The sequence below is a fragment of the Rattus norvegicus genome, chromosome 2 (assembly GCF_036323735.1).
Source record: "Rattus norvegicus strain BN/NHsdMcwi chromosome 2, GRCr8, whole genome shotgun sequence".
Classification (NCBI taxonomy): Eukaryota; Metazoa; Chordata; class Mammalia; order Rodentia; family Muridae; genus Rattus; species Rattus norvegicus.
In genome coordinates this window covers 140,114,979-140,128,773 of record NC_086020.1, presented here as the reverse complement: position 1 = coordinate 140,128,773, position 13,795 = coordinate 140,114,979, and the positions used below count along the sequence as shown (strand labels likewise).

The following is a 13,795-nucleotide window of genomic DNA, read 5'->3' as shown; positions in this document are numbered from 1 at the left end:
CTCACTGCATTATTTCTTTTAAAAGGCTTAGTTATTGTGAGATGGAAAGCTTATTTTATCTTGGTGTTTACATTGTGATAAAGATTAAAGGCAGCTTTCCCCTCTCACTATAAGAATAACAAGGAACTGACAGATTCTAAAGGACATATGTCTGATTTCCTCGGGGCCACAGCTTTTGGTTTAGTGCCTGGCGAACACAAGTGCTCAAGGTCTGTAGGTAAGCTGAATAAAGGTACCTGATTGGCAACCTTGCATTAGAGTTAAATTCTATGTGGCCACAACAAGAACTACGGGGTGTAGTGATGATTTTTTTTTCCTCCAACACCTCCAAGATAAAAGATTTTTCTTCTGGGCCCTAACAGGAATCTCAGCAGAATTCTATCGTGATAACTTTCTTTTGAAATGATTAAAACGTCAGTGGCGAAGTGTGAAGTATGAGAAGAAAACTATAAGGTTAAAGCGAATGTAAATAGTATTAACAAAAATGTTCGAAAGATCAAAGAATGCCGTTAATTAAAGCAGTTGAGTCCACCTTCTCTCTAATAGAAATCTGTGCGTGCAGGTAGGTTGCTTAGCAACTCAGCAATGCTTCCTCATCCGCTCCGGTCTTGAGTCCCGCCCCCAGTTCCGCCGCCACGTCCAGCTTCGACTCAGCCCCTACTTCCGCCGTAACCAGCCAGTGGGGACCTAGCGGCCACTCTGTTTGGCCTGTATTGTAATGCCTGTCTAAAAGTGTGTCAATAAACAATCAAAAGTAGAAATGTATTCTTTATCTACCATTTATACCTCACCTTGATAGATAAACATTCAGAATGAAATTTCTAACTGTGGGCTAGTGACTTTCTGTAGCCTGTGAACTCCGGCATAATTTTCAGGCGCTCTGTAGATAGCCGCGCTGGAGGGCGACGTGGGCCGCGAAGGACCCCACTGCCTGCCATCAAGGAAGCTAGGCGGGCGGCTGTTCGCGGTTTGAGTACCAGGCGGTTCCACCATGTAAGTGTCAGTCCCCGCGTCCCGGCCTTGACTCCGTGGCCGAACTCGACAGTAATGACTTCTTGTTCTCTCCCACAGGTCGAAGGTGTCCTTTAAAATCACGCTGACGTCGGACCCGCGGCTACCGTACAAAGTGTGAGTGACAGGCAAGGCTGGAGCCGGCTGGGCCTGGAGGGACAGAAGGGGACAGAAGGAGAGGTGCAGCATTTCTGCTGAAAGCCAGTGCCCCTCGCAACCCACTGGGTGGGCAGGTGCAATGGAGAGAACATTGGGCAAGGATGGAACCCTTTTCCTTAATTTTAAAAGTCTTTACTTGGACCAGCTGTTACCGGAAGTTAGTGAGGACTTCCTAAGTCTGGACTTTTGACGGGTTCAAACCTAACACTGTTAACTTCAGGGATTTTTGTTGTTGTTTTGTTGTGTATAGACTCAATAACTGGATGCGTTAAGAGCTGAACCCCAAGTCATACTAACTTGGGCCTTCATGAAAAGTGTTTAGCAGGTTGTAGGGCCATGTGTTCTTGTTGGGCTAACAACGTGTTACCCATCTCGATCATATTATGATTTTTAAGTAGACCTTTTTTGAGTTAGTGCAGCTGGAAGACCTATGCTAACTGGCAAAACACCGGGATTTCCATAGATTTTTTATTCATGATTCGTTTGGTGGTACCAAAGCCTAGCTAACTGAGCTGATGCCAGGTGTCATCGTCTTCTGTGACTTCCCACCTGTGATTCATTCAGCTTCATGGCTTGTGGTTCCCTTACCCTTCCATCTCTAAGATGGTCTCCTTATACCCTGCCTCTCCAGTAAGGGCTCATTCTTTAAACTGTCGTTTTCAGATGGCCATATTCTCTTCCTCTAGATGCTTTACTGCAGTATCTCTTCTACAATAACTCGTTTAATTGCTTACCAAGTGGCTTTTTTAATCTGTCAAGGTTGCCTCCCTAGTACTATACCCACTCATTTCTTGTGCAGATGAAACTCTATGGTTTGCCTTTTTAAATCATTCTTTTGCAAGCTTCCTGGAATCTGATAGCCACCTCTCCCGCTTGGAGTATTTTGCTTGATGAAACACCAAATTTGTGTTCTCTGCACTGTTCCTGAAGAAAATTACAATAGCTCTGGTTGATGAGTTTTATTGGGGGAAAACAAACCAACAACTTATGACTGGCACTCTACTATACTCGCCCAAATTTTCTTATTTTCCTATCCTCAGAAAGTATTTTTGTTTTATTCCCACCATTCAAATGAAGTCAGAGGGGACTTCTCTCATTTTCATGGAACGCCTATGAACATCTCCCATACCTTTACCTTAAAGAATATAGCTACTGTGGGGAAAGCCTCTTTCTACAGTCTGCCTGTTAGTTTTGCTCAGGATTAAGGTGGGTTAGTCAGGGCAGTTTCTCTGGTTGTTGGTGTGCCCCACTGCACTGGCTTATGCTCAGTAGTGGGTGAAAGTGCTCTGGAAAGAAGTGAGGAGGAACGGGAAGGGACAGTAGGACAGTGCCACTATCAGTACTCCTGGAGCATTGACTGTTCCAGGGACTACACTGCAGCTGAATGAGCTTTGTCAGTTCTTCAGTGCTGTGTACGTTTAATGCATGTGTAGCTCTGTGCACATGTGTGGGCAGTCTGTTGATGTTCTTGAGTACCTGCAGAATACTACCAAAACCTTTGTATTTAAACAAATGACTATTAGAAAATTTCTTGTTATTCTCTGCCCCACTAAGCCCAAAAAGAAAATGAAGGAAAGGAAAACAAGATGCCCACTTTAGTTATTCAGTTACATTTGGAAGGAAAGATGCTAGCACAAACAATTCATTTGCACGTCTGAAAGTCAGTACTATATGGTGTGACTCTTGAAGAGGAATCCGGGCTTAGCCCTACAAAGTTCTGTGATAGTAGTTGTATTAAGACATGAATGGGTTATGTGATGACACATAGGAAAGCTTAAAGAGAAGTGGTTTCTCTGCTTGAGAAGTGTCTGAGTTTTGTACTTAACACTTTGTTGTTGTTGTTGTTGTTGTTGTTGTTGTTGTTGTTTTTAAACTTAGATGAGAGGCAATAAAATAGACTTGAGGATATGGAGAAGTTGGCCTTGCTGACAGCCATCTCCCCCTGGGCACACAGGCATGCCTGCAATCCCAGCATTTGTGAGGCAGAGGCAAGCAGAATTCTCTGGGTTGGAGGCTAGCCTGACACTCTGTCTTTAAGGAGAGAGAAAATTCGTCTAATGTCTGCCCATGGTCTGCACTTGTATCTACCTGGATGGAGCCATGGCTTGGTGGTTTAAGAGCACAAGCTACTTTTGTAGAGGACTCAGGTTCAGTTCCTAACACCCACATGATGGCTCACAACTGGCAGTGACTCCAGTTCCAAAGGATCTGATGCCCTCTTCTGGCCTCTGAGCACCTCTACACATGTGTACACACAAAGACGGAGACACATACACATAACATACAATAAACCTTAAACACAGGAAACACAAAGAGAAGGCGGAACTCTGCGTGCAGGGTGTTGGTTTTCACACGGAGCTTTGGTCCCTTGTCTGGACTCTGCTTTCCTAGTGTTTTGTTTCGCATCAGTGCATGGAATGCTGCCTCGAAAACAGACAACTTTCACAGCCCCAAACAAATGTTCCCCATCTGTAATGAAATGAACTTTATGAAATTCTTCTCTCCTTGTTGCAGCCTCAGCGTTCCTGAAAGCACACCTTTCACAGCTGTGCTAAAGTTTGCAGCAGAAGAGGTAAGTGTGGGTTCGAACAGCATCTTATGGGTGTGTTTAGTGTATCTCTGGCTTTTGTCTCTTGTGAATTTGCATGCGCTGTGCCCTTCCTTTCCCTCATTTTCCTGTCGTTCATTACTGGGCTCATGCTAAAGGAGTCACAGCCCAGGAAAAGTTAATCTATCTTCTAGTTAGGAAACAGTGACTTGAGTAAGTTGGTACATCTGTTTAATGCAGCAAATGAAAAGTGTAGAATTTAATTGTACCAGTTTGTTTTTTAAGAGCTGATTATTATATCCACTTGGATTGGGCATACTAAGTACATGTGTGTACTTTTGGTAAAAATTGCTTGTTTTGAAATGTCTAAATGTTTAAAAACATGTTGGTATTTTCTGTTTTTAAGAATTGAGAGTTTTCTACCTCGAATTATCAGAATTGTTTGCAAAGCATCAGTAGGCACAGCTCTTGGAAGTGTAGGGTGATGTGGGCCGGTGGCACCAGGCTATGATTCGGGAACCTTCAGCTTTCTGACGTAGTGGTGGTGTGAGTCACCTACATGGTATAAAGCAAATACCTCCGCTCTGTGCTCTTCCTCCACTCAGCCCCATACTGAGACTGAGTCCCTGTGCTTCGTGCACACCCAAGTTGTGTCTAACCAGAGCTCTCACACTGCTATGGACTCCAGTAACCCTGCTCTTAGGATGTCCCTTCCTACAGGCTGTCGGACTCTAGACTTAACAGAATGGTAATAGGGGCTGCGATCTCATTCTGTCTTTCATGTTTCCTTGGGACTATATTGGCATTTATTTTTTTCTTTTCTCCCTTTTAGTTTAAAGTTCCTGCTGCTACAAGTGCGATTATTACTAATGGTAAGAATTCACTTTTAACCTTAAATGCTAGAGGCAGTCCCCATAGCCCCTAGTGTATATTAACAGAAACGTTACATTAATGGTGAACTTTGCATGGAGGCCACTGTATATAATGAGTGTGGGAAGCTTCAGACTATCTAGTATATCTATCTCTCCCTCTAGATTAATACTGCAGGCAAGATATACATATATAAAGTTGTCTCAGAAAGCACTTTAGAGTATAGAAAGTTAAGCAGGAGTGTGACTGCCCTATAATGAATAAATGTACTAATAGACTGCTGGTTGGCAGGCTTGCAGTGTTTTCCTATTTAAATATATTCAGTTAAAAAACATTTGAATGCCTCGGAGCACTGGTACAAATTCCAGTGCGACTGGTCTTATGTGGTAGTAAACAGTGAGTGAGCTGTGAGAGGAGTACGTGTCCATGTCTGTGTATAAACTGCTGCAGATGGGAAGTGTCCTGTGTAGGGCGTTCCACCTAGGGGGAGGGGAGGGGAGGGGGCAGTAGCTCAGCGTGATTAGGTATGACTGGATTTCTTCTGTGTGTTGTCACATTGAAAAAGGGTGGTTAATTTTCTGGAAAGTTAAAGATTTTCTAGTGGGAATGTTTACAACACTCAGAGTGTCACTAGAACATGAACAAAATAACCTGGGTCTCTCTCATCTTGGAGATTGCCTACCACCCGCAGTGGAAATGACTAGTGGCATGAGGTGTTTGTCTCTCAAACAAGGAGTGGTCCTGCTTGCTAGGTTAGTAAAGTGGGATGGAAAACACTGTCTTCTGTAGAAGTGTGAGAGCCATTGCACTTAGGAGCTTTTGGTTGGTGTTCTGGGTTACACAGGACAGTTGATGGAAGAAAGGGGCCACTGCGTCCTCAGCTTCTCAACAGCAGGGGGATCGGCCTCTGAGGAACTGAGCTGCCTAGACGCTCTCTTTATTGTTCCTTAAAAGGCACCTTTAGCAAGTTAATTTCCACATACCAAAGCTTATTATCTGATCTAGAGGTTGTCTTAAAAGACCCATCACCTAAGCAATTCTCAGATACATGAGTAACCCCCAAACCTCAGATAACAGTCAGTGACAAAAGACTTCTTTAAAACGTAGGTGCCATCACTCTGGAATTCATGCCAGATACGGTGGCTCTGCTAAATCCTGCTGTATCTTTTGTCTTCTCCTGAGGCATGTATGACACGTGCTCATGGTTGCTGCCTACAGACAGGTGCTGACCTGAGAGATTGTTGTCTGGGTTCTGGGGCTAAAGCTGCTCAGCCTTCGCCTGTGCCCATAGGCGCAGTGTCTCGTTACTGTAAAATTGTTGTAGCTTTAGAAATAACTTAGACGGTTTGTAATTTCTTTTTCAGATGGAATAGGAATTAATCCTGCACAGACTGCTGGTGAGTGTCTGCTTGTCTGCCCATCGAAGCTGAATGTTTTATTCATTTCAACTAGACAGGATTTTTCAAAAGACACAGCTGTGTAAAGCTTCTCATGTAGCAGTCTCCTTCTAACTCATTGATAATTGGTTTCATTTATATATGTTAATGTTCTCTGGCTTTCACCACATGTAAATGTAAGCCTGATTAGTAATGGTTTAGGAATTTAAAGTATTAATGTGTATAACAAAGAAGTCAGAAGCTGAGACTGTGCCAGGTTCTAACTGCCCTTCCTCTTAATGTGATTCTGTGGTAGCCAGTGAGCTGCTTTAAGTCTGGATATTTCATGGGTAGCATCCAGAAAGTGCCAAAAAAGAGTGCTAGCTGCCAGCCACTCTTTAAATAGCTACAGACACTGACATCTCAAAGGCTGCGATCCCAGGAGAGTTGTGGGAACGTAACTAGCATGAAGTGTTGGTGTCCTGGCCTGCTGGTGGGGTACATGTGCTTTACATTAGTAAAGGTGCTCTCAGCCTGTGGGAAGACTGCCGTTCCCCAGATGTGTGCTTTGGGCTGCTACTCCAATTGTGATGCTTTGAAGCTGTGCAATTTAATATAGCTTCATTCTGGAACAGTACTTGTCTTTTAAACAATTGTATTGGGAAGATTCCGAGTTATAAAAGTTATCGGCCACTGGAAGTCATAGATCTAGACTGTGAAGAGTGACTTACAGTGGCAGGTTATTGTTGTCACCATCAATCCTCTTGAGTATATACTTTAAATTGAAAGTCTTATTTATGGAAAACTGTGAGGCACTATATTACTAATCCTGTGCAATCTGGGAGTAGATGGTTTTATTTTTTTTTTTATTCTGTAAGTTTTTGTTGGTTTATGTTAGTTTAAAATTTTTGCTTACTCATGTGTTGCCCTTTAGCTTGATTATAATACCATCAGGAGACCAAGCCCGAGGAGTATCAGAATATCTCAGTGGCCTCCGCTGCCCTTGTACTCACTGTTTTCCTATGGTGGCACCATTGATTGATGTTGCTCTGGCTCGCCAGTGGCTGGTGTGCCATTTGAACATTTGTTGATCTGTGAGGGTGGGAGAGAAGTGGGGGCAGAGCTTCCGTGTTGACACTGGGACATCGTCTCTGCCTTAATTTGCTGGGTGACAATGTTACTTGTCCTCTTAGACGCCTGACATTGCGTTTTTGTTTATTGTGTAGGAAACGTTTTTCTGAAGCACGGCTCAGAGCTGCGGCTCATTCCTCGAGACCGAGTTGGGAGCTGCTAATGTATGCTTCTTGGAATGCACAGCCTCTCAGAATGAACACTGGGATTTGTTGTTGCTGTACAATTGAAATCAGGCATTCACAGCACAATGGAAGCACCGAGAATCAGCGGAACAGGGAACCTTGACGCTTGTCCCTTCCTGTTCATTTTTTCATGGGAAGAGAGAATGCCTTTGAGTGGAGGGTACCACACCACAGGTCACACCGTGGTGACTGCTGCCTCACCAGAAGAGAGTACCTCTGTGACAAATGGACTGTGCTTTAAAACAAAAACAGCAAAACTGGAGGATAAGTCTGCTAATTCTTTTCAGGAGCATTTGGAAAAATTAAAATTCACAGAATCATATGTATCTTCTAATTTTGAAATTTAAAAGGATAATTGATCATAGAAGCATTTGGCTTGACAGCATCTCTTAGTTAGACTTTTAAATTATATAATTTGTGATGAACTTAATAGGTATTTGAATGAACAGTTAAATTTATATAAAACCAAACATTGAATTATGGAATCTAACCATTGTAAGTTGCTGTTGTGCATCGAATAGCTTCAACAATAATGACCCTGTGAAATCAAGTGTCATGGTGGGAGCTGACAGTACCACAGGAGCACCCTTAGCTATATTATGAATTCCTTGATAAAGAATAAAGCTTTAAGACAGAAGTCCTTAAACCATTATTTTTGAAGATTTTATTTTTGAGCAGCATCCAAAAGTATTGTTGCAGAGATGATCTGAAGTGTTGATGGGGTGTCCCTTAATGAAGAGGAAACTTTAAAGAAGCTGTTAGCATTAGTGACACGTGGATAAAGAACCAGGGAAGCAAAGCCAGGCTTTTGCCAGAGAGCAGAGGAAGTGAGGGGGAGCAGGAGGCTGGCAGTATCCAAAGTCAGGATGGAGCTGTGGCAGGGGTGGAAACGTGTGAAAGGGAGAAGACTGGGCACAGGGTCAGAAGGCAATTGCATTACACATCAAAACTCAGGGGAGCAATCTACAAGGATGGTGAAAGGGGGCTTGGTAGGGCTGACAGCCTGAGTTCAAGTGCCAGAGTGAAGGAGATTACCAACTCCCCAGAGTCATCCTCTGACCTCATGCAGACACCCAGATGTGAGCCAATCCCCTCCCACGATAACTATTTGCCTTTACACAGGAAGTCCACAGCTGGCACATGTTTCAAGATGGATCAAATGCTGACTGAGGGAGAACTAGGCAGCTCTGCTTTAGTAGGGGAACTCTTTGGAGGTGAGGGGTCTCCCTAGAGGTAGAAGTACAAGTTCTCAATAAATACTAAGTTCATTGATAATGTCTTCAGGACCAGTTTTTATCTTGTGTCTCATATTCCTTATCATGGGGCTGTCTTAGTAGGAAGGAATTGTCCTTATCTACAGGTTTGCAGGTTCTGGGGTTCTGAATTATGTAGCAATACGCAGCTCATGTTTACTTGGGTTTTTATGGTTATGTCCAGTGCCTGGAGACCTTATTCCTTATATTAGGCCTCTGCTAACCGGACATTTAAAAATATTTGCCACCTAATTCTGCTTCTATTAAATTTCTTCCATTCTGCCTTTAGCACAAAATTCTGCTTGTCAGTACTGTTTATACAGACTTACAGTATGAAATGATTTACCTAACAAACCAGTTCTTTAATTTGAAAATACATAGTCTTGAAAATATTTTACTCAAAAACTAGGTAATTTGTTATTAAATGTGATCTGTAAGTTCAGAACATTTTAGGCATTGTATTTAATTTTAATGTCTATAATTAATACCTCAGGAAAATACATTTTGTTATACCGTAAATCATGGCTACCATTATTTTGCTATCAGACTTACTAACCAGTTTATTAATACTGTTTTTTAAAATGCAAAGATAAAAGGTAAGTCATAAAAATAATTATATTTCTAAATGTTAATCTGTTAATTGGAAGAGGAGAACTTCAGGCAGTCCCAGTCCTGGATAGTGTCCAGAGTGAAACTAGGAAATTCAAAGTCCTGACTTCTGAAGTCATCCCTCGGGTTCTCGCTCATTAGGCATGAGGACCCCTGTAAGCAGGACTGGGGGCTGCATATGCTGCTTAGCGTTGGCACCATGACAGTGTGGAAAACACTTGAGAGTAGGATTGCAGGTGAAGGCCAAAGTACCCTGGCATCTTGGGCATTCCCTTAAGCTGCTTGATTCTGGAGTCATCTAACAGCACAAAGAAAGAAGATACTAACAGTTGGTCACTCCTGGGAAACTGTCCATGATCCAAGTCAGTGGGTTTTAGATGCTTTATTTCTTAAGTTTGGTTGTTATTTGAAGGAAAAGAGCTAAATAAAGGGTTGGTGCAGCCAATAAAGGTGGTCCCTTACAATAACCTGAGTTTTGTCCCTGGGACCTGCATGGTGGAAGAAGAGAAATGACCTTCCACATTCACACTGTGACACATAACACACAAATGTTATTTTAAGCTGCTGTATGTCTTTGCCCAAAAGGTTCCAAGCATTTGTAGATTTGGAGCACCAATATATATAAAGGACCAATCCCAGGTCCTTACTGTTCCCAAGGCTATTTATAAAGCTAGGTAAAACTATGCGCATACTTGTCTTTAAGATCTGTTGAACTAGGGCCAGACAGATGGCTCAGTGGCTAAGAGCCTCCTGGTCTTGCAGAGGACCAAGGTTTTGTTCCCAAAACCCACACTGTAGCTCACAACCATGTGTAACTCCAGCTCCAGGAGATCCTTTGCCCTCTTCCGGCCTCTGAATGCCCGTGGATTGGGGTGTAGCTCTCAACTACTACTCCAGGACTATGCCTCCTGCATGCCACCATGCCTTCCACCATGATGATAATGTGTCAGACCTCTGAAACTGTGCAGCCCCTAATTAAATGCTTTCTCCTGTAAGAATTGGTTTGGTCATGGTGTTGCTTCACCATGAGTAGAATAGAATAGACTAAAACAAATATGCCAAACTGGGCTTCAAGTTTAATGGTGTATGACCAACTTTGAAAATCAAAGACACAGGTGGGGACTGTAAGTCTCAGCTGTCTGTGCTTCATCAGTATTTGATCGGTGTGCCCGTGGTTCCCTCCATTACTGGCCTCTTGCCTTGAAACTTTATCATTCGCATTCTCCACTTGAGTGTGATCTTCATTTATGTGACAGCCATTTGAAGTGGTGTGTGGCCCTGTTGTCTGATCTTTCTGCATAGAATTATTTTGTTGAATACATAATAACAGCCAAGGTTGACAGACAAATGGAGAGCCAGTTTGGGGCATAAATCTGGTTCTCTGGCAAAACTCCTTCGGAATGTAAAAGCTGTTATTGAGAGCATATCGTGATGATGCATCATGTCAATATTTGTTTGGCTGCCTAGCAGGTTTGATAAATCAGTTCTTAAATGCACAGCTTACAGTTGACGAGTTGTTATAGAAAGAGGCTCTGCAGTTTGTGTTGTCAGCACCACAAACATTTTGACAAGTCTCGAGATGCTCTGGATATTTTCATGTTGATGTTTTGTAGATAAATAGATGGGCAGATTAAGGCTTTTCCCATTTTTTTAGATGTCCGCATGGTGTAAGGATGAAACAAGGAGTCTGGAGGTAGATTACCAAGTAAGGGTAGAAATGGTCTTGTGTCTTGGTTGGCTACCTATAGCCAAACAGATGTAGTTTCTCAGCGCATTGGAAATGAAGGTGTGGGTCCGTGGGGATTGCAGCACGAGTGGAAGTTGCAGTCAGTGTGGCTTCAAACTTGCAGTTCTGCTATTTGAGTTGCAGTGTGGAGTAAGTCATAAGAGAGGGTGAGGTGTCATCACCAGAGACTTGAAGTCTGAGCTGTGAGTGTGTCTCAGTCTGGAGAGAGCCACATACCTGGATTTAGGGTTTTAATGGACCCATGGTTTACCTGTGAGAGTGAGTGTAGTATCTGTGTTTCAGAGTGGTATCTGTTCATAGAGAGACTCTACCTCATTATTCTTAGGTTATATACCTTTAAATCTTTATTTTTAAAATAGGATCTCTAGACATTTAAAAATGTTAAAAAGGACTTGAAGACATGGCATCCTTGTAAACAAAGACATAAATATAAAATATAAAATTCTGACCTACCCTGTGTCTTCTGCTTCCCAATTTCCTTCCCAGCCCCACATCTGAAAGAAGTCTCTTGCTGTGGGAAGCTGCTTAAGGACTTCCCAGAATGCACGTCATTTGCCCCTTCTGGCAGTAATTTTTATGGTCAGCTATGTCAGTGTTGGGCTTCACGACCTTGCCTCATCAGGATACCTAAACAACCGTGTATTCGAATTTCTGTCTTATCAGAAAAATCTTTTTTAAAAAATAAATATGTATGACCATTTTCATGCATGTATGTATGTGCAGCATATTCCTGTGTGGTGACCATGGATGCCGGGAAAGTACATCAGATCCCCTGGAAATGGAGTTACAAATGGTTATGAGCCATCGTGGGTTTTTTTCTGAGACTCAAACCCAGGTCATCTGAGAGAGCAGCCAGTGTTCTCCATTGATCCATCTCTCCAGCTCCTGCCTACTTCTTTGTAAACCCTAACTAATGTTCTCATTCAAGACAGTCTCACACATCTTCTGTTGTTTTAGCTGGCTTCTCTATGGTATAGATGATTTAAATTGACCTGTGCAACCACAGAGACTGAAGAGCATCCTTGACTTAGTAGACTGTTTGCCAGGGATCTTTCTAGGGTCTTTGTATGTGGGAACCACTTGCCTGCAACCTCATGAGGCAACAAAATGTGCAGGTTTATCTGCTAGGGTAACATTCCCATGATCAAATAGCTCGCATCTTGGTTGAATGTATTAATATTAACTTAGGAGGGTCATGCAGTCACTGTCAAGTGAGTGTAATAGTGTGTGGCACAGGGATTAAAGGACCAGGAAGATCAGTAGAAACAGTTTGTGAAGGACGTGAAGAAAAGGCATATAGAAAAGCATTGATATGTAGTAAGAGACTATTGTATCTTCAGGTATGTACACAGTCCGCCTGCATCAGAGTGGAGAGTGCCCCTGCTTTTGGGGTGATGATATCCCCCCCCAACAACTTCTAAGTTAACTCATCAGGCAGGGCTTTCATTGGAGCATGGTGAAGGTGCTATGAGTTATAATTGGCCAAGGATTTAGGGACTTAAGATTGGCTCAAACACTGTACATAAGTGTATGCGCTGGGCAATAAACTGAGATCTGCACCCTGAAGCTGGTCTCCAGACTCAGATTTCCCCAGGATTCATCATCTGACTCTGTTCTCTCTCAACCCTAATCCTTGATCCTGTTCCCACAGATTATCATATCTGAAAACACAACACAGAAAACTTCAATATCACTTGTGAACTTAGATGCAAAATTCCATAATGAAATTCATCGAAATATATCCAGCAATATGTTCTTAAAAATCTATACTGTGATCAGGCAGGTTTTATTCTCTGTATGCAAGAATGATTCAATATTTTAAAACTAATTTATATAATATGTGACAGGCTGAGCAGAAGAAAATCTGTGCTCCTAGCAATTGACACTTAAAGCATACTTGAAAATCATGTTAACATCGATTCATGATGATAGTGATTTAAAAAATAAGGTTTCAGAACCATTGGAATAGAGGGTTGTTTTCTAAGCTTGTTATAAACTATAAAACCCTACAGTTGATAGTAAATTGAATAATGAGATTATAGGTGGTCTTTGCTTGAGGCTATGAAGAATGTTTGCCCTTCAATATCTATTTAGCTCACTATATAAACTCTATCAAAGGCAACAAGGCAAGATAAAGAAATAAAGATGTTCAGTCTGGGAAGGGGAAAACCAGGACAGGATTCTGAGGTGATGGCAGGTACTGCAGCGCCGTCTCACCCCTCACCCCACCCTCAAGGATGCTGAGGGCAACCTTAGGATTAGCAGGGAGGGGACACAAAGCCAAAACGTGAGAAAACATTTTAATGTTACTTACTAAGGACCCCTTGAACTTCTCATAGTGAGAAATCCTGGTTTATAGATTGTCTTGGGGTTCTCTAACCTCTGCTTGGAAGATGTATTTATTCTAAACTATTTTGATCAATATTCTGTATATGTATGGGCCACATGTGGGGCAGGCTCTGAATGGGTGTTCCTTCTGTGTCTGTTTTAATCTTTGCCTCTCTATTCCCTGCCAAGGGTATTCTTGTTCCCCTTTTAAAGAAGGAGTGAAGCATTCACATTTTGATCATCCGTCTTGAGTTTCATTTGTTCTAGGCATCTAGGGTAATTCAAGCATTTGGGCTAATAGCCACTTATCAATGAGTGCATACCATGTGTGTTTTTCTGTGATTGGGTTACCTCACTCAGGATGATATTTTCCAGTTCCAACCATTTGCCTACGAATTTCATAAAGTCATTGTTTTTGATAGCTGAGTAATATTCCATTGTGTAGATGTACCACATTTTCTGTATCCATTCCTCTGTTGAAGGGCATCTGGGTTCTTTCCAGCTTCTGGCTATTATAAATAAGGCTGCTATGAACATAGTGGAGCACGTGTCTTTTTTATATGTTGGGGCATCTTTTG

General features: G+C 42.3%; 1 protein-coding gene across 1 annotated transcript; it reads left to right on the top strand.

The window, feature by feature from the left end:
• Positions 1-907: 907 nt before the first annotated feature.
• On the top strand, positions 908-9,052 carry Ufm1 (ubiquitin-fold modifier 1). The gene is made up of 6 exons (NM_001126080.2): positions 908-993; positions 1,072-1,128; positions 3,685-3,742; positions 4,551-4,590; positions 5,953-5,985; positions 7,191-9,052. Coding segments are annotated over exons 1-6 (258 nt in total). The 5' UTR covers positions 908-991; the 3' UTR covers positions 7,259-9,052.
• The last annotated feature ends 4,743 nt before the right edge of the window (positions 9,053-13,795 follow it).